This window comes from Microtus oregoni, unplaced genomic scaffold (genome assembly GCF_018167655.1).
Source record: "Microtus oregoni isolate MIOR12 unplaced genomic scaffold, Mior012 000011F_ref0000422, whole genome shotgun sequence".
NCBI classification, from domain to species: Eukaryota; Metazoa; Chordata; class Mammalia; order Rodentia; family Cricetidae; genus Microtus; species Microtus oregoni.
In genome coordinates, this window is record NW_024543070.1 from 50903257 (window position 1) to 50923984 (window position 20728).

Sequence of the window (20728 nt, forward strand, 5' to 3'; positions counted from 1 at the left end):
GACTTGTGGGAGCTTTAATTACGGATGAGGCTCAGGAAGGCAGGGCCAGTCAGACTCTAAGTGTGCAGGACTGAAGGCTGTTGGTCCAGTGAGCATTTGAAGGAGGATGGTGCTGCCGACCTCTGTCTTGACCTTCTCTTTGCTCAGATGCAAAGCAAAAGTAGTCCCAAATAACGAAAGTTTAATTCCTTTCTGGTTTTCAAAAAAGGGATCATAGCGGTGGTGCTGAAGCCCTTGGTGAGGGTGAGGAAGATGACATGGGAGAGAAGGTGGTAGAGAGGGAGGAGAATTCAGCCAGTGATTCTGACTTGCACCTGAGCACAAGTGAACAACCACATCACCACCGATCCAAAGCCACCTTTACTCATAGTCATCTGTGTACACAAGGACACAAGCTCGGGTCTTGTATCTACAAACAGCCAGACTTATGGCGAGATAGCCTGCTCCTTGTATACAGCCTCCTGTATATATACACACACACCTATTGTGTAGGCTTGTCTGTACACATACATGGGTTGACACACAATGTTCACACGTGGACTTTCCTACACTGGTGGCCACACAGACACACCATCTAACACATGAACTTGTGCACACTGCCTCTTCATTACAAAAGCCCACATTACTATGACCCTGCATCTGGACGGGTACCCAAGGGTGGTACAAAATCATGAACCTCAACTGATGTGCATCTACACACATGCGCACGCACACACCCCTGCCCTTCTGCTGCGGGCCCCATAAACACTCTGCTTCCTAGTCGGGCAGCGGTCTGGGCCCACAGCCTAGAGACGGGTGGCATTGTGGTGAGCAGGCAGTGCGAGGTGGGGGGAGGGTGTGGCAGGCGGAAGCTCCTCCAGAAAGACTCTGGGGGGAAGTTGAGGTGAACGGGGTTCAGGCCTGGCGTAGCACAAGGTGACTCGTGTGATCAGACCATCCAGGGGCTGCAAAGAGTGCATCCAGCGGGGCAGGAAGTCCCATGTCTGCAGCCACTTGGGTAGGTGCCCAGGACTTCGGTTCTGCAGGACATTAACGAGCACCACAAAGGCCAGCAGGGCCCCAAAGGGTGCACCCACACCGACCATAGCCTGCCAGCCTGCCATGGAGATGCCAAACACCAGTGAGGGCAGAAGCAGGAAGCACACGAGGAGGTAGAGGACTGCAAACCAGCGGTACTTGGCGGTGCGTTTGCCCAGCGCCTTGGCCATGCGGATGGGCAGGCGTGTGCAGGGCAGTGGGTACCACAGCAAGATGCCCGAGATGTTGAAGAAGAAGTGACAGAGGGCGATCTGCAGAGGAGAATGTAGAGGGGCGAGGTTGATAATGCGTTCCCACGGGAGCCTAGCAGGGCTGGAACAGAGGCCCCACATGCTCAGGGCAGCAGGAGGAACTCTGGAGCCGATGTGACTCCAGATCTCCAGACTGGCTATTAAAATATGTGTTGCTAAACGCTCCCCCTGTGTCCCAGTGACCGCCTCTCATGAGACCCCAGCAGCTGAGAGGCCTGCCCATCTGACACAGGGTCTCACTATATAGAATAGGCAGACTTTGAGCTTTTTGCTGTGTGTGTGTGTGTGTTTTTCCAAGTGCTGGGATTATAGGCATCTACTACCATGCCTGACTTTAGCATTAGATTAATTCCTGGCTTGCCTATTCCAGGCTTTTAATTGGTCAGCATCTTGTCAGCTGTTTTGCTTCTAGACCAATCCCTTTGCCATCTGCTTACCATCCCCAATTCAAAGCATCCTTGATTCCCCCAGATTGGGCCTGGCCTCTCTGACAGCAGCACATAGCCACATTGTGACCCTGACTGGCTGTCTAAGGATACAGTACAGCAGTGGCTCCCTATTGGACACCGAGGTCTTAAGAGAGGAGTTAAGTCAGCTTTGTCCAGAGCAATTTCCATGGAGAGGAGCGGGTCATGTTATCAGGCGATTGATGTTGCTTATACATTGTCACATCATCCACTGGGCCTGCACCCCGGCCCTCTGCCTCTACAGATGGCCCACTCTCCCCCACGTACCTGAAAGGAGCTGGATAGCTTCTCCTTGGGGCTGGCCAGTGCTGCCAGGATGGCTGTGGTGGTAGTGCCAATGTTGGAGCCCAGGGTGAGAGGGTAGGCACGCTCAATACTGATCACACCCAGGCCTGGTGGGCAGGAGAGAGTATGGCATTTCTTTCTAACTCTTCCTGAGTCACACACGCAACCCACAGCACTGCTGCCTGTTGCCAGGCATGGGCAACTCACCGATGAGTGGGGTGATGGCGGAGGTGAACACAGAACTGCTCTGGACAACAAAGGTCATGCTGGCACCCACGATCATGGCAAAGTAGCCCGTGACCCAGGTGAAGGGGGCGGGAAAGTCTGAAAGGAACCCAAATCCACAGTAAGTCATGTCAGTGAGAGGCCTTGGGAGAGCAGGCCTCCTTGCTCTTCAAGGAGGTCCTTAGGGAGGAGTTGCCCCCTGAGAATCTAGCTGGTCCCCTGCTCCTTTCTTTTGCCCAGGGAACTCTTGTGATTAACACACTTTCTTACTTGGGCTATTACACTCTTTTGTGTCTTTGCCCTAGCTATTCTCTCTGCCCATAATACTCTAATATTTAAATCCATGGGGTGTAGGCCAGGGATGCCCATGGACACCAACATCTAAGCGTGCTTCTGTAACATAGTGAGGCATTTGCCTGGGGCCAGTGTTCGTGTTGTACTGTGCTTTAAATCACATCTAATTGATTTATCATACCTAATATAGGTAAAGGTCGTGATTGCTGAGGGGCTGAGTGGAAAAAGGCCTTTGCTGCTGAGCCTCGTGACCTGAGTTCAGTCCTTGGGGTCTACATAGTGGAAGAATTAAACCAGTTCATATGTCTGACTTTCACATGTGCCATGGTGTGCACATGTGCACACACCCAAACTCACAATATAGTGATAGTGTATACACACAAGAACACACACACACATATAATATGGGTGGTGGTGCACACCTTTAATCTCAGTACTCAAAAGTCAGAGGGAAGTGGATTTCTATGTAGCCTGGTCTACATAGTGAGTTCCATACCAGCCAGGGCTGCATTGTGTCAAAAAGAACATTGTAAAAGCATAAATACTTGTTATATCATATTGTCCAAGAAAAAAATGACAAAATTCTGCTTCAAGACAGATGCAATTATTTTCCTGGAATGTTTTTGATCCATGACTGACTGAATCTGCAGATCAGGGTCCCACAGATAGAGAGTGCCAAACATACTCCCACCACCGCAAGCCACCTTGCTAGAAAGCCCTTCCTGACCTCCCTTGTTTCTCCTACTCCCAAGACATTTGCTCATCCCATATCCCCACGTTTGTCATGTGGGGACCCCCAGTGCCCACAATGTAGTTTAAAACAGAAATCAGAGGACGTCATTCCTCTGCCCCAAAGTATGCAAATGCGCCATCACCCTCAGTAAAACAGGGGCTCTGAGCAGAGTTTAGGGCCCCCTTAGAACTGGCTGTATCTCTGTCAGCGTTAGCCGCAGCCTGCCCCGCCCAAGATGCTGCCAGCCATTCCTCTCTGTCCCAATCCTGCTATGATTGCTACTCTCCAGGCTTTGAACTTGCTGGTCCTCCCACTCAGAATGCTCTTCTTCTACCTAGGTTTCTCTCTTTATCAGTGTTGGGGATGGACCCCTGAACCTCAAGTATGGGGAGCAAACGCTTCATCATTGAGCAACACTCCTATTCTTCCTTTACCACTTGTTTTATGTGGAGGATTTTGGGGGGAAGGGGTAGCAGTAAGATAAAGTTTCACTCTATAGTCCAAGTCATCATCAAACTCTCTCATTAATCCTCCTGCCTCAGCCTTCAAAGTGCAGAGGTTACAGTTATGAGCCATCACATCTGGGTTTTATTCACATTTATTTTGTTTCTCTGTGTGTGAAGCCAGAGGTCAATTTGGGGTGTCTTTATCTCTCTCTGTCTTATTTTTTTGAGACGAGGCCTCTCACTGAACCTAGATCTCATCAAGAGGCTTGACTGGCCGGCCAGCCATATGGGGATCCCCTGTCGCCGGTCAGCCGTATGGGGCTCCCCCATCTCTGCCTCAAAGCACTGGCGGTACAGGCATGCACAACATGCTCTTATGTGGGTTATGGAGATCCAGCTCCGGTTCTTGGGCTTGTAGGAGAAGCACAGCACCAATGGAGCCATCTCTCCTGCCCTCCTCTAAGTTTACTACGGAAGAGCTTGGGGGTGCATGTTTTTAAAGCCAGCACTCTGGAGGCAGAGACAAGCGAATTTCTGAGCTCAAGGCCAGCATGGTCTACATATCAAATTCCAGGCTAGCTACGAGTGAATAATGAGACACCCCCCCCCCAAAAAAAGTTGCTGGGTGGTGGTGCACACCTTTAACCCCAGTACTTGGGAAGCAGAGGCAGGCGGATCCCTGTGAATTCAAGGGCAGCTTGGTCTACAGAGTGAGTTCCAAGACAGCCAAAACTACACAAAGAAACCTTGTCTCGAAAAAAAAAAATTTCTGTTTCTTTAGACAAGGTCTGTCTATAGAGCCTAAGCTAGCTAAGTCCCTGTGTCTGTACTTCTCGAGTGCCGCCACATCTGGCCACTTCATCCGAATTTGACACTTACACAGGTCTCTGCTCAAGCAAGCGTCTCCTCCTCAGAGAGACCTCTGAGCATCTGTAGGAACAGCCTCTTCCTGCCTTCTGTTGTGCTGCCATTTTTCTACCTCCTTAGCAGTCTCCTTGCTCCATCTTCAAATTATTCCTTCCTTCTTCATCTACTGGGAATAAAGTGAGGGGCTACCTGGGGAAGGCCCAGATGGACACAGGGTTTGCTTGGTGACTGAAAAGATGGGCCCACCCAGGTTGCATGAGGAAATGGTGGGCCTATAGGCTAATAACTGCTCAGATCTATGACACTGTCACCATTTGGGACACAGCCCAAAACGGCCCGGTTGCCTAGTTTGATGAGGAAATTGCAATTCTGAGATCTTGGGATCAGGCTCCATCTCTATTTGCCTCACTCCTGTATCCTGTGGCACCCAGTAAGGGCTTGGTGTCCATTTGTCAATTAAACAGAGGATTTTAGCTAGACATGGCTGTGCATAGCTGTAATCCCAGCACTTGAGAAGTCAAAGCAAGAACGTCGGAAGTCCTTGACCAGTCTAGGTTACACAGCAAGGTCTAGAGCCCCATGGGTTGTATGAGACCATGCCTTAAAAAACTCAAACAAGAAAAACCAAACTGTGGCTTCTAAGCCTGCCCATCTGCTAGAGCACACAACAGCCAGTAGCAGCCCAGGTTTCTGGCTGTCAGTATCTCAGGAGTCTCCAAATTGACCTGGTCCCACCCCTTCTTGATTCACACAGGGGAAACTGAGGCGTGAAGATAATAGGCATGGATTTAACAACATCTGACAGAGCCCATCTGGGCCATGCCTCGGCCTGCAGCCTTCCCCCAACTCACCCGTGTTGATGACCTTCTGGATGACGTTGGCCACTTGGCCCTTGAGCAGAGAGTTGAGCATCTTGACTAGGAGAATGAGACAGCTGCACAGAACCACCAGAGAGCCAGCCAACAGGATGAGCCCCACAGCCAAGTCCGGCAGCCCCGTGTCCACGAAGAGATGGTTGCCTAAAAGGGTGGCATCAGGCTGCTGAGTGTTCACCGCTACACCCGCTTCCCACCTCTGCCACCCCACTGGACTGTGAGCCTGACTCCCACATCAAGTTCCTTTGGCCTCCATAGCAGTGACTGACCTAAATCCAGGAGTCAGCTGTCTTTCCTGGGGCTGGACCCAGCAGGAGCCAGCCAGGGGATGGCTCCCTATGAGCCTGTCATGTGGGCCACCTCCTGTGTTGCAGGTACTTACATTTTCCCACGGTGGTGTTTGCAAAGCTGATGTTGGCCTCTATCCTGGACATAGAAGTGGAAGCCTATATTCAGAGGAAGGTGACTTAGAGAATCTTGACAAGCACAGCCTGGGTGGAGCTAAGAGGGAGGTTTGGGAGCTGTGGGGGAAGGGAGCTGTGTTTCTAGCTCTGAGATCATGAGCATGCTGCTTCCCTGCTCTGAGCCCATCTCCTCTGGAGAGAAGATGACGTTGAAATCCTTATCACTCTGGAATGTGGCCTTGGATATGTTCTATTCCCCTGAACTGGAGACCCCTGGGACCAGTGGTCACCCCAATCACCAGATTAGCAGCTTCTCGTCTTGGTCCCCCTACTTCTCAGTGGCATCCATACCCCTTTTTCTGAAAGTCCTTTTATCCCCATCTGTTCTTACCTGTTCCTTTCTTAACGCCTTCTTCCTCCGTACCTGCCCCATGACCCCCCTAAAGCTCACTTAGCCCGAACTCTATTCTGCCCTCGCTCAGTTCCTTGCCCTTGGGGAGATCCAAGTGGAAGGAGGGTCAGTGACGGCCGAGGGTCTAGCCCCGTCCCATTTCTTCTTTCTGGATCTACTGTGGGTAAGCGAGGGGGGTCTTTCTGGTAATGTCACTGGGTAGAGGGGACATAAACTGTGAGCCAAGCTACATGTGAGGATGGTGGGTGCAGAGACAGTAGCTATTCAGCTCCAGCCATTGTCACCAACCAAGGGTGCATCCCAGAGTGGTCCAGCCTCCTAGTCCTACCATAGAAACCACACTTCTGGGGTTTTAGGTAAAAATTCTTCAATCTCTGTGCATATTGTAGCTCTACTCTGAGATTTTTTTTTCAATACTCTGGATTGAACTTAGACCCTCACAAATTTAGGCAAAAATCCCACCACTGAGCTACATCCCAAATTCTCATTTAATTTTTTCTCTCTCATTTCATTATTTTTTTTTTAAATTTTGAGATGGGGTCTCAAAGTCCAGATAGGGCTTGGACTTGCCATCCTCCTGCCTCAGTCTCCCAAGTACTTGGAATTCACAGCCTGTGTCACTAGGCCAAAAGAGACACATTTTCAGGTTTAGGAAGCAGAGTTCCCAGGCCTGTGGAAGCTTCCCTTCTGTCTGTAGGCTATCAATCCATAGTTTCACTGGATTAAGGAGGTGCTGACAAGGGACCCCAGATGCCTTGCTTTTCAGGAACCGTGCAGCAGTGACAGGAGGCGGAATGGGTGTGGCTTGGAAAAGCTAAGGGTGGGGCTTGGGCGGAGTGAGCTGACAATTTGATGTTATAACTTCTTTAGGTTTGTTCCCAACCATATCATTTAGAGAGTGTGTGTCAGGTTGGGGCACAGGCCAATGGTACAGCCCTTGTCTACGCGAGCAGCATCCCAAACAAGCAAAACAAGAACCCTGAGAGTGACCCTAGGGTCAGTTTCTGGCAACTAGTTTAACATCAGGATGTGTGTTAGTGAGGCATGCTCCATTGAGCAGGGCCAGGTGCTCAGCTGTTATTTCCAGTTCACTAAATCTAGGCCAGGGCACCATCCAGACTGGAGGCCTGAACTCTAGGTGAGAAACTAGGATAAAAGTCATCTGAGAGAATAAAAATTAAGATGGGCACTTGGGAAGCTGAGGCAGGGGGATTGCCATGAGTTTAAGGCCTGCCTGTACTACAGTGAGATCTTGTCTCAAGAATCAAACAAAACAACAAGAAATAAAAACTAGGGGGCTGGAGAGATGGCTCAGTGATTAAGAGCACTGGCTGCTCTTCCAGAGGACCCGGGTTCAATTCCCAGTGCTCACAAGGTAGCTCACAGTTGTCTATAACTCCAAGAGCTGACACCTTTACACAGACATACATACAGGCAAAACACCAATGAACATAAAAATACAGATATTTGAGAAAAATTGGAATAATAAAAATGTAAAGGTCAAAGGAGAAAACATGCATTAAGTCCTCACCTCAGGGCCTGGCTACCACAGCCCCAGATAAGGGACGCACTGCCTCTCTTCCTGCCTTCCTGGGCATCCCACACGGTAGGTGACTAACCTCCTAGACCACGACCAGTGACTCCTGCAGACATGCCTGTGGATACAGGCATTTTGCGGGGGAAGAACTTGGTGGACCTTCTGGAGGTGCCCAGCCGGAAGCTCTAGAAGCAGATGCCCTCCTGAGATGCATGTGAGCCTCACCAGCTTTCTCTGAGCTGCATCCTGGGGCCTCCTAGAGAGGGGGTTTGTGGGTCATATAGAGGCCAGAGGGGGATGAGGAGCTTGGCATAGGGTTGACTGAGCCAGGTTCAGGACAAGGCTGAGGGCCGAGCTATCCAGAGTGTTATTTGTAATTTTGTTGCTGGAGATTGAACCTTGAACCCAGACCTCACACGTGCTAATCACAAGCTTCCATTGCTGAGCTGTGCTTCACCCTGCTATGGGGATCTAGAACCTTGGCTTTTCTTCCTGGACTTGTGTGGCCTTAATTGAGCCCAGAAGGGGAGCCAGGGACGCTAAAGTGGAGACAATAGGAGTGACAGAGAGGGGTCACTGCAAAGCCAGGCCAGGAAGGGACTGAGGGGAGAGAAAAGCCTCTAAGGAGATCTTACAGGGCAGAGGAAAAGGTGGGAAGTCCGGCCTAGTTAATAGAGCTCAGAGGCCCGGATCTGGGCATGTTCCCAAGATGTCTGTCCATCCTCTCCGGGAGGAGTGGAGGAATAGACAGGGAGTGGGGTGGAAACGCTTACGGGAAAACAGAAGCAATGAGTGTCCCATAGTCCTGGACTCACGCTGTGGCTGAGCTGTTCTCAACTGTGTGACTTGGATCTGTACACTTAAGCTCTCTGGGCGTCAGCTGTCTCCATAATGAAGTTTTTAATGCTGCCTTCTTTTCCCTACAGGCTAGTAGGAAGCATCTTGGAAGAGGGAGTTGGTATTTAAGAGCCTACAGGGACACTCTAGATGGAGACACTTCTGGGAACTGAAGGGCATGATTAAGTTCACAAAGGACCATGCTACTTCAAGAGTCCTTCCTCAGGAGAGAACCACAGAGGATGTGGGATTGCACAATAGCTTCCCCTCTGGGCTATGGTAGCTGTGGGGCCTTTGTTCTTCTGAAAACAGGAGCATTCTGGGCCAGTGGCACCATCTGGTGGCCGAAGGGAGAACTTCTTAGAGAATCTCCAGTCCACCAGCCTTGAAGGGGTCTGGTGGCACCATGGGCAGAAAGAGACATAGGAACTGGCGGAGGTACATTAGACCAGCATCTGGGAGATGCAGCTGATTGAGGAGTGAGGATCCCATCAGGATGGAGACCTTCCTCCATTATAGGAACCAATAATACAGGAAGCCGGTGTTCCTCTCTCTGAGTGAGGCTGTTTCCTATCTGCAGAGTAGGGATGTAATAACAGTGGTCCCCAGTGACCAGTCCTCCAAAGAGGCTACTTAACCCAGGCAGGGACAGTTTACAATCACAAATGTGACTCACGGGAAAGGAATTTCAAGCACAAGGCCAGGCCACTGATCATCCAGAAGTTTCGAACTCCAAAATGGCCTGTTTGTCCCTTTCCACATCAGGAAAACTCTCATCCTGTCCTGTCCTGGGTGGCATAGGTCCTGACCTGTCCTGTCTAGGGCTCCTGGAAACTGGTTTGATCAACGTTCACTCCCCAGTATGGTGAAGGCTGGAGGTCATGAGTGTTGGAAAAGAAAAAAAAAAGAAAAGAAAAGAAAAACTTTGCGGCCCAGGGGGCAGGTGGGGGTGGAATAGGAAGAGCCACCCACGCACACGCCAGGAGCGCGAGATGTGGCTGTGCTGAGTCCCATTCCTGCAGGGCACAGGTCCAGAGGGAGGCAGAGAGCAGGGGGCTCAGATCCAGCTTTACGTCCCAAGCCAAGAAATCCGACCTGCTGTTGCCGAGAGAGGTTTCTGCTAGTGTGGCAACTGAACCGGTGCCCTGGCAAGCCGCAGCTGGAAGCGGGAAGTCGGGAAGGGAGGCCCCGCCGCCGCCGCCAAGGGAGCTCGGCAGTGGCTTCCCGTCACCGAGCTTCAGTTTCCATTCATGTAAAACGGTCCACCTGGCTGGTCTCGCTCCAGGACATAGTAGGTGAGGCAGTTCAGGGCACAGGTAGAGTCTTGCCCAAGTCAGCTGTCAGACCGGAAATCTCTAGGTGGCTTTTTTTTTTTTTTTTGATCAGTATGTGATTTCTCTTCCTCTACTCTCTGAGGCAGCAGTGACTCACAGAGCTTTCCTGAGAGAGCCAGAGAGCTCATGAGAAGGTGGCTGACGCGTTTGGCAGGTCAAAAGCCAGCTTCAAAGCTGTCCACGTGGGCTTTCTGTTGTCGAACTGCCTTGAACTCTCAGAAGAGCAGAACTGGGGCTGCGTGCCACTTGGGATGCAAAGGAGCATTGCAGGGTGAGGTGATGGGCTGTTTTCTATCAGTGCTGGCAGAGAGGTCCGGGAACATCCACCAGCAAGAGGAGGGAAGGTGGAGGATGGGCTTGTGCCTTTGCTGTGCGCTTTGGAGTTCCCTGTAGCCTTTCTAAATGGAGTTATTTCTTGTACGTAATAATTAAGCAGAAGCAAATTTGGAAGATTATGGTTTGGACGAAGCATTTTCCCTTTTATGGCTGAGTAAGAAAGTATGCTAATTGCCCGCTCCTTTGTCCGTAATCGCCTTGCTATTATGCCTTGTACCATGGGCATAATGGCTGATCCATGAATGTCCAACCAATCTGAGCAGTTTTTCATTCTGGGCAGTAGAAGGAACAGAGACAATGCAGGAGGACAAAGGATGAAGGAGTCCCCTGCCAGCATGTGTGATTGCTGTGTCTCTCAGGGGCTGCCCAGTGTGACACCCGCCCAGTGTGACAGCCATTGCCTGGCTCCTCAACCCGAACTCTAGGGTCCAAGACTCTCACTATCTACATAGCTCTCTTCTCCCGCATCCCCGTCTACATTGCTCAGACCTCAGCCCCAAGCACGGCAGAGCTGAGGGACCAGCCTCCAGTGTCCCTGTGGCCTGGTAGTTCCGGGCAAACTGCTTAGCCTCTTGGAGCCTGTGTCTCTATCTGTGAAAGCAGAGAGTTCAGTTTGATCCTCGGTTTTTCAAGCAACCATGGAAAAAAGTTAGATGGCAAGATGGAGATCAAGCAACTGGGCCCGTTCCCAGAGATTTTTTTTTCTGATTCAGTGGGTCTAGGAAGAGTGTATATATGCTAAGCTGTGGATTTTCTGATCCAGTAGGTCTAGGAAGGGTGTATATATGCTATGTATATATGTATATATGCTGTGCTGTGGATTCTCTTCTACACTGTGTCTGCTCTGCATTTCTAATAGGCTCCCAGGTAGGACTGGATGCTGTCAATCTTGGGAACAATAGCTCTTTGAAAACCACTGGTCCAAGGTGGGGCTAGTGGAGGTGCACGCCTTTAATCCCAGTACTCAGGAGACAGAGGCAGGTGGATCTCTGTGAGTTGGAGGCCAGCCTGGGCAACACCATGAAATTCTGTCTCGGAAAAAACCCAACAAAACAAAACAGAACAACGACCCCCCCCCAAAAAAAAAAAGAAAGAAAGAAAAGGTAGGAAGGAAGGAAGGAAGGGGAAGGGAAGGGAAGGAAGAAGAAAGAGAGAGAGAGAGAGAGAGAGAGAGAGAGAGAGAACACCACCCTTGGACCAGATCAACTACATGCCAATGCTAATATTCAGATATTTGCCTACCGCGGTTTGTGCAGTTAGGAGGGATTACCAACGTCTGCCATGGGTATACTGACACAGAAAAATTCCACGTTATCTGCTCACCCCAAGCAAAACGATTTCCAGGGTCTATGGAACCAACAGGCAGGTGGTCTAAAGGGAGCATCTTCTTCCCTAGGCTTGGCTCTGGAACTCACCTCGGGTGGGTCTGGGTGGCACCAAGTCCGGATGAGACTGTGATTCCTCAGGGACTCATCCCCCACGGCAATGCTGGTGATGACAGACTTGTCCAGCTGTGAGCGAGATGACACAGAGCTGAAGGTAGGGCCACTTATCCCGCATATGTCAACCCCACGCCAGGGCGATGACACAGAGCTGAAGGTAGGACCACTTATTAGCCCGCATCTGTCCACCCCACGCCAGGTCCTGCCCTCACCTGGATAATGAGCTTCGTGAAGGGTTCTGTGATGACCTTGAGAAGGTCAGGGGCATCTCGGCCACCACGGATGTTGAAGGAGGCAACCACGAGCCCAGTGACATGGTACAGGTAGCCCGTGGCAGCCTCCAGCGGCAGCAGGACCAAAACAGACAGCCAGTTAAAGCAGTCATGCACTGTGGCCCCTGCAAAAGCCCTGAGCAAGGACACCACATTGCAGGACAGTTGGACTCAAGGTGTGCCCAAGCTGGGTCCTGGCACCCAGTTCTGCCTTCTCCCCAACAAGCATGAGCCCCCACCCTCCTTCCCCAGCTCACCGCCGGAAGTCAGTCCTGTCCCCTGCCTGCATTAGGGCCACAATGGTGTTGGTGACCGAGGTTCCAATGTTGGAGCCCATGATGATCGGAATGGCAGAGCTCACCTCCAACACTGGTAGAAGAGGGACCTCTCAAATGATTGGGTTGCGGCCATAGGGCTCTGCCCTGCAGTAACTCTACCAGGCCCACGATTCGTGTGCTAGCCCCAGACAGCCGTTTCCAAGTATGCTCTTGACTTCCTAGACTCCGTCTCACAGGTCCACATGTGCACGAGCTGTGTATTTACACGTGTGTGCACATATCCACATGTGACCAGATGAGCACACACCATACAGGGCGTACCCAGGCATTATTCAGGATGAATGTGTACACGTGAGTGCATTATGAGAGCTCACACCTTGTGCAATCCATATTTGTGCAGGTGCACCTCACACGAGTGTGGTAGTTGGTTATATGTGTCAACTTGACTAACCTGTAGCACTCAATTGACTTTAAGTAAAGATTATTCCTCTCTCTCTCTCTCTCTCTCTCTCTCTCTCTCTCTCTCTCTCTGTGTGTGTGTGTGTGTGTGTGTGTGTGTGTGCGCGCGCGCGCACCTGTGTGTATGCAGCAGTGCCCAGCTTCTTATGTGAGCTCTGGAAATTCAAACCCAAGCCTTCACACCTGTAGTGAGCACGCTTCCCCACGGAGACTCCCTAGCCCCAGGTAAAGGACATTGCTCTTGATGAGCTGGGCAGGCTCATCCAACGGAATAAAAGAGCCTCAAGTGTAAAACTGAAGCTTCCTGGAGGAAGAAAGTTTCCCTGTGGCCTGCAGGATCCGTTTCTGCCAACACATCCCAGCCTGCTCTTTCAAATGCTGACTTTGTAAATGTCAGACATGAGCAGCCAGCCACACAATGGTGAAAGTCAATTCTTTGCAGTAAATCACATGTGTGTGATGATTTAGTTAGTTATTTTTTTGAGACAGGGTTTCTCCATGTGGCCCTGGTTGTCCTGGAACTCGCTCTGTAGACCAGGCTGGCCTTGAACTCACAGAGATTCAACTGTCTCTGCCTCTGTCTCTTCCTCTTGTGATTGTTTTTACAGACTGGTTTTCTCCAGCTTTCCTGAGTGACTATGTGACTGAACAGAAGTGGGATCAGGAGCTGTCCTCTCCCTTCCCACTCTCCACAATCCCTGGAACACCCTGGCTCAACTCTTAGCCTGCTTTCCAGGACAATACAGGAGGTTCTGGGGCATCCCCTGCCCCCCTCGCCTTTCCCTCAACCTCCTATCCACACTCCTGCCCTCGTGCTGAATCTCCAGGCCTCTGGGCTCTATCCCTGACCATGCTGGGTCAACTCACAGCCAGAGGAGACCATGCTGACGATGATGGATGTTGAGGTACTGGAACTCTGCACCAGGACTGTCACCAGAATCCCCACCACCAGCCCTGCCACTGGGTTGGACAGGATGGCGTTGTCCTTGAAGATGTCACCAGCCACCTTCCCTGCAGAACACAAGCGAGCATCATCCGAGATCCTTCTGAACCCCTCCCCTGACCTCCTCAACCGGGCTTTACCTCCGGCTAGCTGGAAGGCGGAGCTGAGCACGTCCAGGGAGCAGACAAAGAGGTACAGGAAGCCCAGCATCAGCGGGACCTTGAGGAGCTTTGTACCAGCCTGGCGCAACTTCTGAAGCAGCCTGGACTCTAGAGGTGGGCAGGCATAAGTATAGTGGGCAGTGTGTGAGGGCAGTGACTACCCATGACCCTGCTGCCCCGCAACCTGGCCCACCTGGCTTTTGCTCCTCTTCCTGGGCCAACTTGGCAGGTAGTGGCTCATGGCATTCTAGGACCTCCCCATAGGGACAACTGTGCTCTGTGAGGGTCACTGGGCTTAGACTGGAGAATGCATAGGTGGATGTCCCTGGAATCCTGTGTAGGACTGAGTAGGGAGGCTGATTAGGAGCTCCCAAAGGTCCCAGGAGCCCAGGAGAGACAGGTAGAGGGGAGTAGGTGACAGAGAGGGAAACGGGACTCAGGGTATGGGAACAGTACTTACCTTGTGGGCTGGGCACATAAGCAAAGGCTGTCCCATGCACCATGTGTCTCCCACGGACTGGAAGCGGGGAGACAGCCGGTCCCCCCACTCTGTCCCCATAGGACATTATGCTGGGCACCCACAGTGAGTCCTATGTGTCAAGAGGTTAGAACAAAGCTGACAATTGCTGTGTGTGGTACCCACACTCGCATGACATCCAACTGAAGGGAGTCTATCCATCCTTAGACACACCTGGAGATGCACACCCAGGTGCTGTCACAGGTCCGAGAGGGCATTCATCCAGCCAGCAAGGTTTTTGTAGCTTTTTTGTTTTACAGTGCTGGAAATGGAACCTAGGGCCTCAGCTTAGTAGGCAAGCCACAGCCCCAGTCCCAACAAGCATTTCTCGAATGTGTAGTATTCTGAGTTAGATACTGGGCTACAGTAGTAACTGAAAAAAAGCCACAGCCCTTGGGATGTTCAAAGTCTAGCAAGGAGACAGCTACAGATGATGTAATCTCTCAGAGACTAGAAATGCCGCCAGGTGTTAGGACAAATGCAGGTACCGCTATGACTAGAGTGTCCCATGGCAGGGCAGGGTCTAGCTCCTGATGGGGGTGGGGTGGGCCAAAGCAGCCTGGGCTGGGATCGGGATGTCATAGGGAGCAGGAGGAGAAATACAGGGCTGGGGTGATGGGCTGGTCTAAGGACCGGGGCCCTGGGCTCACCTTGAGGTTCTGAGTCTCAGCTCCTGCTCGGCTGCTTGGGGAAATCTAAAGAAGAACCAAGACCCTCCTCTTTATACCCTCGGGTCAAGGGCAAAGTCCCTAGAACTTTAGCTGCCCTCCGTCTGTTCCCCCCCTAAATTAACTTTATCCCCAAGATTCCTTCCAGTTAATTGCTAATCTTCAGCTCTGCAGGGGGAGTCATCCTGAACCACAACCCAGCTAGGGCACAGACACACCCTACGCTGGGCAGGGACCCTGTTGGCCCTCTGGCTGCTTGCTCTTAGGGACTTGAAAGGGATTCTGTGGCTCCAGCCCCTTTCCTTCATTATGACCTGACAAGACTCCCCACACTGTGATCTGAATATGTGGTGACCTTGCCATGCATCTAAATGTCTGTGCAGCTCTCTGTGTGTCTTGAGGGGTACGGTTCAAAAGAGTGGGCTCCCCAGGAGGGAAGCCCAGGGAGGCTGCATGTTTGAACCATGGAGGTTCTACAGGGCTTGATGACGAATTCCAGGTGTGAGATTGAGAGAGCCACTGGCCAAATCAAGAAGTGATCACTCTGTGGCTTAGATTGCACCTTAAAATGCTGGTGTGAGCCGGGCGGTGGTGGCGCACGCCTTTAATCCCAGCACTTGGGAGGCAGAGGCAGGCGGATCTCTGTGAGTTCAAGACCAGCCTGGTCTACAAGAGCTAGTTCCAAGACAGGCTCCAAAACCACAGAGAAACCCTGTCTCGAAAAACCAAAAAAAAAAAAAAAAAAAAAAATGCTGGTGTGAGATCCATCAAAGAGCATCTGCAGCGGAGAGACTGGCTAAGATGCTGAAGAGAGGTCCAGGAGAGAGATGATGGGGCTGAACCAAGCTGGGCCCGTGAGGACAGAGGACAGGATACATCCCAGAGGCTCTGGGAAAGAGAAGAGGGACAGCTGTGGTCAGGAAGTTCATGATGCATGGCAAGTAATGTGGGAACAGTTCTCTCCCCCCCGTGTGTCTGTTTCTCTTTCTTTCTTTCTTTCTTTCTTTCTTTCTTTCTTTCTTTCTTTGGTTTTTGGTTTTTTGAGACAGGGTTTTGCTGTGAAATGCTTCTGACCATCCTGGAACACTCTCTATAGACCAGGCTGGCCCCAAACTCACAGCAATCCACCTGCCTCTGCCTTCCAAGTGCTGGGATTAAAGGCGTGCGCCACCACTGCCCAGCTCCAACAAGCATTTCTTAAGCTCTGAGTAAATGCTATGGTGCAGAAGTCAGTAAAAACAAGCACAACCACTGCCCCAGGGGTGTACAAAGATCGTAGGGAGACCTCCCCAGGTGATGTAATCCCGCAGTGAACAGAAAGACCAGCAGGTGTTAGACAAATACAGGTGCTGCGAGAGCAGTGGTTCCCAACCTTCCCGATGCTGCGATGTGCTGACCCCAACCATAAAATTATGTCTTTGCTACTTCATAACTAACTTTACCTCTGTTATAAGCCATAATGTAAATATCTGATATGCACGCTGAAAGATATGAGATCCCTGTAAAGGTTCCTTTAACTCCAAAAGGGTCATGACCCACAGGTTGGGAACCACCGCACTAGCTCTCTGGCTGGTGGTCCTGGGTTCTATAAGGAAGCAGGCTGAGCAAGTCATGTGAGCAGCCAGTAAGCAGCACCCTCCATGTCCTCTGCATCAGCTCCTTCCTCCAGGTTCCTGCCTTGTTTGACTTCCTGTCCTGACTTCCTTCAGTGATGGACTATAGTGAGGAAGTGTAAGCCAAATAAACCCTTTCCTCTCCAAGTGCTGCGGTCATGGTGTTTCGTGACCACAGCAATAGTCACCCTGACTAAGAGACAAGACTCCAATCCACAGGTAACTCCACAGGCAACAAAACCAATTCTACCTCTTAACCATTATGGTCTAAAAAGGTCATATCTTGTTCTTTTTAAACCTAACCTCAGATCATAAGTCTTTTCTTGTGTCTTTAAGTTAACAGGTTTTTTTTTTTTGTTTTGTTTTGTTGTGGTTTTTGTCTATGTATGTGTTTGCCTTTTTGTTTTTATTTTGGTTTTGGTTTTTTGAAATAAGGTTTCTCTGTGTAGTCCTGGCTGTCCTGGATTTGTCCTTTAACCCCAGCACTCAAGATGCAGAGGCAGGTGGATCTCTGTGAACTCAAGGCCAGCCTAGTATATAAAGCAGGTTCCAGGACATCAGGGCTACACAGAGAAACCCTGCCACAAAATAAAGGAAAGCGCCCAAGCTGAGTACTTTGGATATAGCAACTCTGCCTGGAGTCTGATCCAGTCAGGGGTGGAGGAAGGGGACGAAAAGATCAAACAGATCGAGGCTTGCCTGCTCTCAGGAAATGCTCAGGCACCAATGCTTGCTCCAGACAAGTTCAAATGCATCCCTAATGTGGCTGAGACCAAGCAGATAGAGATTCTGAGCCACACATCTGACTCTATCCGACTCACTGGGGCACTCCTACCTAAGCCTGAACCCAGCCCCTCCTAAATCCCTTCTCCCACGCTGAAGAGATTCTGAGACACCAAAGTCTCACTAAGTAAATCAGGGTTCGTGACAGAATGTGATGTCACCAATGGCTCAGCACACAGGCCCACAGGCTGTAGCCCCGACTACTTGAAACCTGAGAAAGGAAGATGACTCGGACTCTGAAGTTTGGGGCTAGCCTGAGCTACAATGAGACCTAATCTCAACAAACAAACAACAACAACAAAAACCAAAAAAAGCAACTGTTGGGCAGTGGTGGCACACACCTTAGATCCCTGCACTCAGGAGGCAGAGGCAGGTGAATCTCTGTGAGTTCGAGGTCAGCCTGGTCTACAGAGCGAGTTCCAGGACAGCTGGGGCTACATGGAGAGACCTTAGAAAAAAAAAGCAAAACCAAAAACCAAAAATAAATAAATAAATAAATAAAATCAATCTACCTTCCTTCCTGGGGGAGGATTGGTGATTAGAATAGTTAATTATTGACAAATGCATCCTAAAAGATACGATCTTAAAATCCCGTGAACTTCATAGCTAACCACTGTTAAGAGCATGTTGTCTTCTCTCGGCTCCTCTTTTTACCTGACACACCTGCTAGTTTGTCGGCTTCCTCCTGAATTGGTGGCTGGGTCTGCGTGTTCCCAGATGGTGTTTCACACTCTGTGTGTGTCCTCAGGCTCTGGTGACAGTCTCCCCAGACCTTCCTAAGGTTAGCCCCTGGGTAGTCAGTGGTATCTTATGTTAGGGAGAGCGTCCGGGAGGGTAAGCCATTTGTGGGGGAGCGGTCTAGAGGAGCCTGCAGTCTGCTAGGCGGAGCTCTGACAGGATCACGTGACTGTGCCAGTGAGTACACCGAGCTCTACACAGGTTCCTTCACGTTCAGTCTTTGCAGACAGCACCCAGAGCCTGGATCCCAGCCAGACACCACGAAGGAGTCATTGACTCTTGTTTCTCCTCCATCTCCGTGCCTTCATCTCTTCTTTCAACTCTCCTCCTCAGCCACCCTCCCACTTTCTGTAATTTCCCAGGGCTGTGGCTACATCCCAGGCCAGGCTGCTGTTGTCTCCTGCAGAGGGTGTCAAGGCCTCATGGGTACCATGTCTGCACGTGTCCTCATTGTTCCTGGTCCGTTCTCTAAAGAAAACAGCCAGGGATAATTAGTCCATTTTTATTTCAGTGTGTGTGTTTCCGCATGTCACGGTACATGTGTGGAGGTTGGAGACAGCTTGAGGGAGTTTGTTTTCTCTACTGTGTGGATCCTGGAGAGTGAACTTGGGTCCTCAAGGTTGGTAGCAGGTGCGTTGACCTGCTGAGCCATCCAAGGGGTTCCCAGCAAGTGATCTTCTGAAAACCCAGTCTCAAGTGTGGCCTGGTGGACAAGGTGGTTCACACCTGTACACCTGTCTCAAAGAAGATTGAGGCAAGAGGGGTTGTCAGCTTGGCCTACGGTGAAGTCTAGGCCAGACAGATACAAGGAGAGATAGGCACCATGCTAATTGTGTGTGAGTCATTCCCTTTAGAAGCCGGCCTCTACTTTCTGTTTAGCCCATTGACCAACACCCTGTCACAGCGTGAGAGGGCTTTAATCCCCCACCTTGCTGATCTCAGTCTTACTAGGGAAGTGCCCTTGAGAACATGTGTGTAACAAAGAGAACAGGTGTCCAGGAAGAGACAGAGTTGGGCCCACATTTGAGGAGAGCAGAGAGACCAGACAGGGAGATTAAGAGGATACCAGATGAGGAGGAAAAAAAGAGCAACTGCCCCAGATGACACTGGGGTCGACCAAGTTTTGAGAGACATGTTGGTCAGCTGGCCCAAATTCTGCTGAATGTAACGCAAGAACAAACCAGATTTAGCCACCAGGAGCCACGCTGGTCTTGGAGAGCCGGGTTGAGGGAGGAGTCAGCTGTCCTGAGTGGGTACGTGGCTCCAGCACAGCCAGGGCCAGCATGCGAGACTAACATATATTGAATTTCAGCACACCAACAAGACGACTCCCCTGGGGCAGCATGACAGCTGAGAGGGGGGGAAATGCCTCCCAAAATAGAGCAGGCTGTGGAAGCTGAAGCCGCTAGGCGATTCCTGGGTTCTTTTATATTTAATGATTATTTATTTATATGGGTTTTTTGCCTGCATGGACCAGTGCACCACATGTCCACAGAAGAGGGCGTTGAGTCCCTTGGAACTAGAGTTACAAGCAGTTGTGAGCTGCCATGTGGGTGCTGAGAATGGAAATTTCTTCCTCCAGAAGGACAGCTGTGCTCTTTTATGCGTTTGTTTTGTTTTGTTTTTGGAGACAGGGTTTTTCTGTGTAGTCCTGGCTGTCCTGGCACTCGCTCTTGTAGACCAGGCTGGCCTCAAACTCACAGAGATCCGCCTCCCTCCACCTCTGAGTGCTGTTAAAGGCGTGCGCCACCACTGCCTTGTCAACCTATGCTGTTAACTGCTATGCTGTCTCTCCGGCCCTGATTCCTTAGTTCTTAAGATCAATTTGGTTTTTTGTTTGTTGTTTGGGTTTTGTTTTGAGACAAGGTCTCCCTATGAAGCCAGCTGTCCTACACTTGCTATGTAGATCAGGCTGGCCTTGAATTTATGGAATTCCCATTTGCTGTGTAGGACACATGTGTGCTTCTGCCTTTGCCTTGAGTGCTGGGATGAAGGGTGTGTGCCACCACACCTGGCTGACTTGCTGTTTAGATACATGGTTTGCTATAAGTGAAGTTTTCAGTAGAACCTAAAGTCTAAGAATAATCAAAGAAAGAAAACCAGAATTCAAGACCACTTTTGTTGTTGTTGTTGTTTTCTTCAGATAAGGCCTGACTGCATGGCCCAGGCTAGTCTTGAACTCATGGTCCTTCTGCTCACCTCTGGGGTGCCAGGATTACAAATGTTGAGTCAGTAAGGCCAGAATGCCTGACCCTGCGGCCCCACGGCACTGTTTGCTATCGGTGTTGTCAAGGCTCCCGGCTTCTTTTAGAAGCTTGTTACTAATTTAATAAATTCGCAAGCCTCACTGTGGGTCAGCACAGTGCTGGATGTGGTGACAGCAGTGACCACTCTTCCCAGCATCAGCCACTGAGACTGTGGGGACATGGTCCTGACGGCACACTCCACACTCACTCCATACCCTAAGTCATCCTTGTCTTATCTGCTACCGTGGCCTCACCAGGGGGCTGGCT

General features: G+C 50.7%; 1 protein-coding gene across 1 annotated transcript; it reads right to left on the minus strand.

Moving 5' to 3' along the window:
* Positions 1 to 785: 785 nt before the first annotated feature.
* Slc34a1 (solute carrier family 34 member 1) lies at positions 786 to 14462 on the minus strand. The gene is made up of 12 exons (XM_041660474.1): positions 14357 to 14462; positions 14090 to 14239; positions 13876 to 14004; positions 13660 to 13803; positions 12313 to 12424; positions 11996 to 12191; positions 11757 to 11852; positions 5864 to 5927; positions 5458 to 5625; positions 2249 to 2365; positions 2024 to 2148; positions 786 to 1289 (listed from the first exon to the last, which is right to left on the minus strand). Exons 1-12 carry the CDS (start codon positions 14460 to 14462, stop codon positions 786 to 788), a joined length of 1911 nt encoding a protein of 636 aa, XP_041516408.1.
* Positions 14463 to 20728: the final 6266 nt, after the last annotated feature.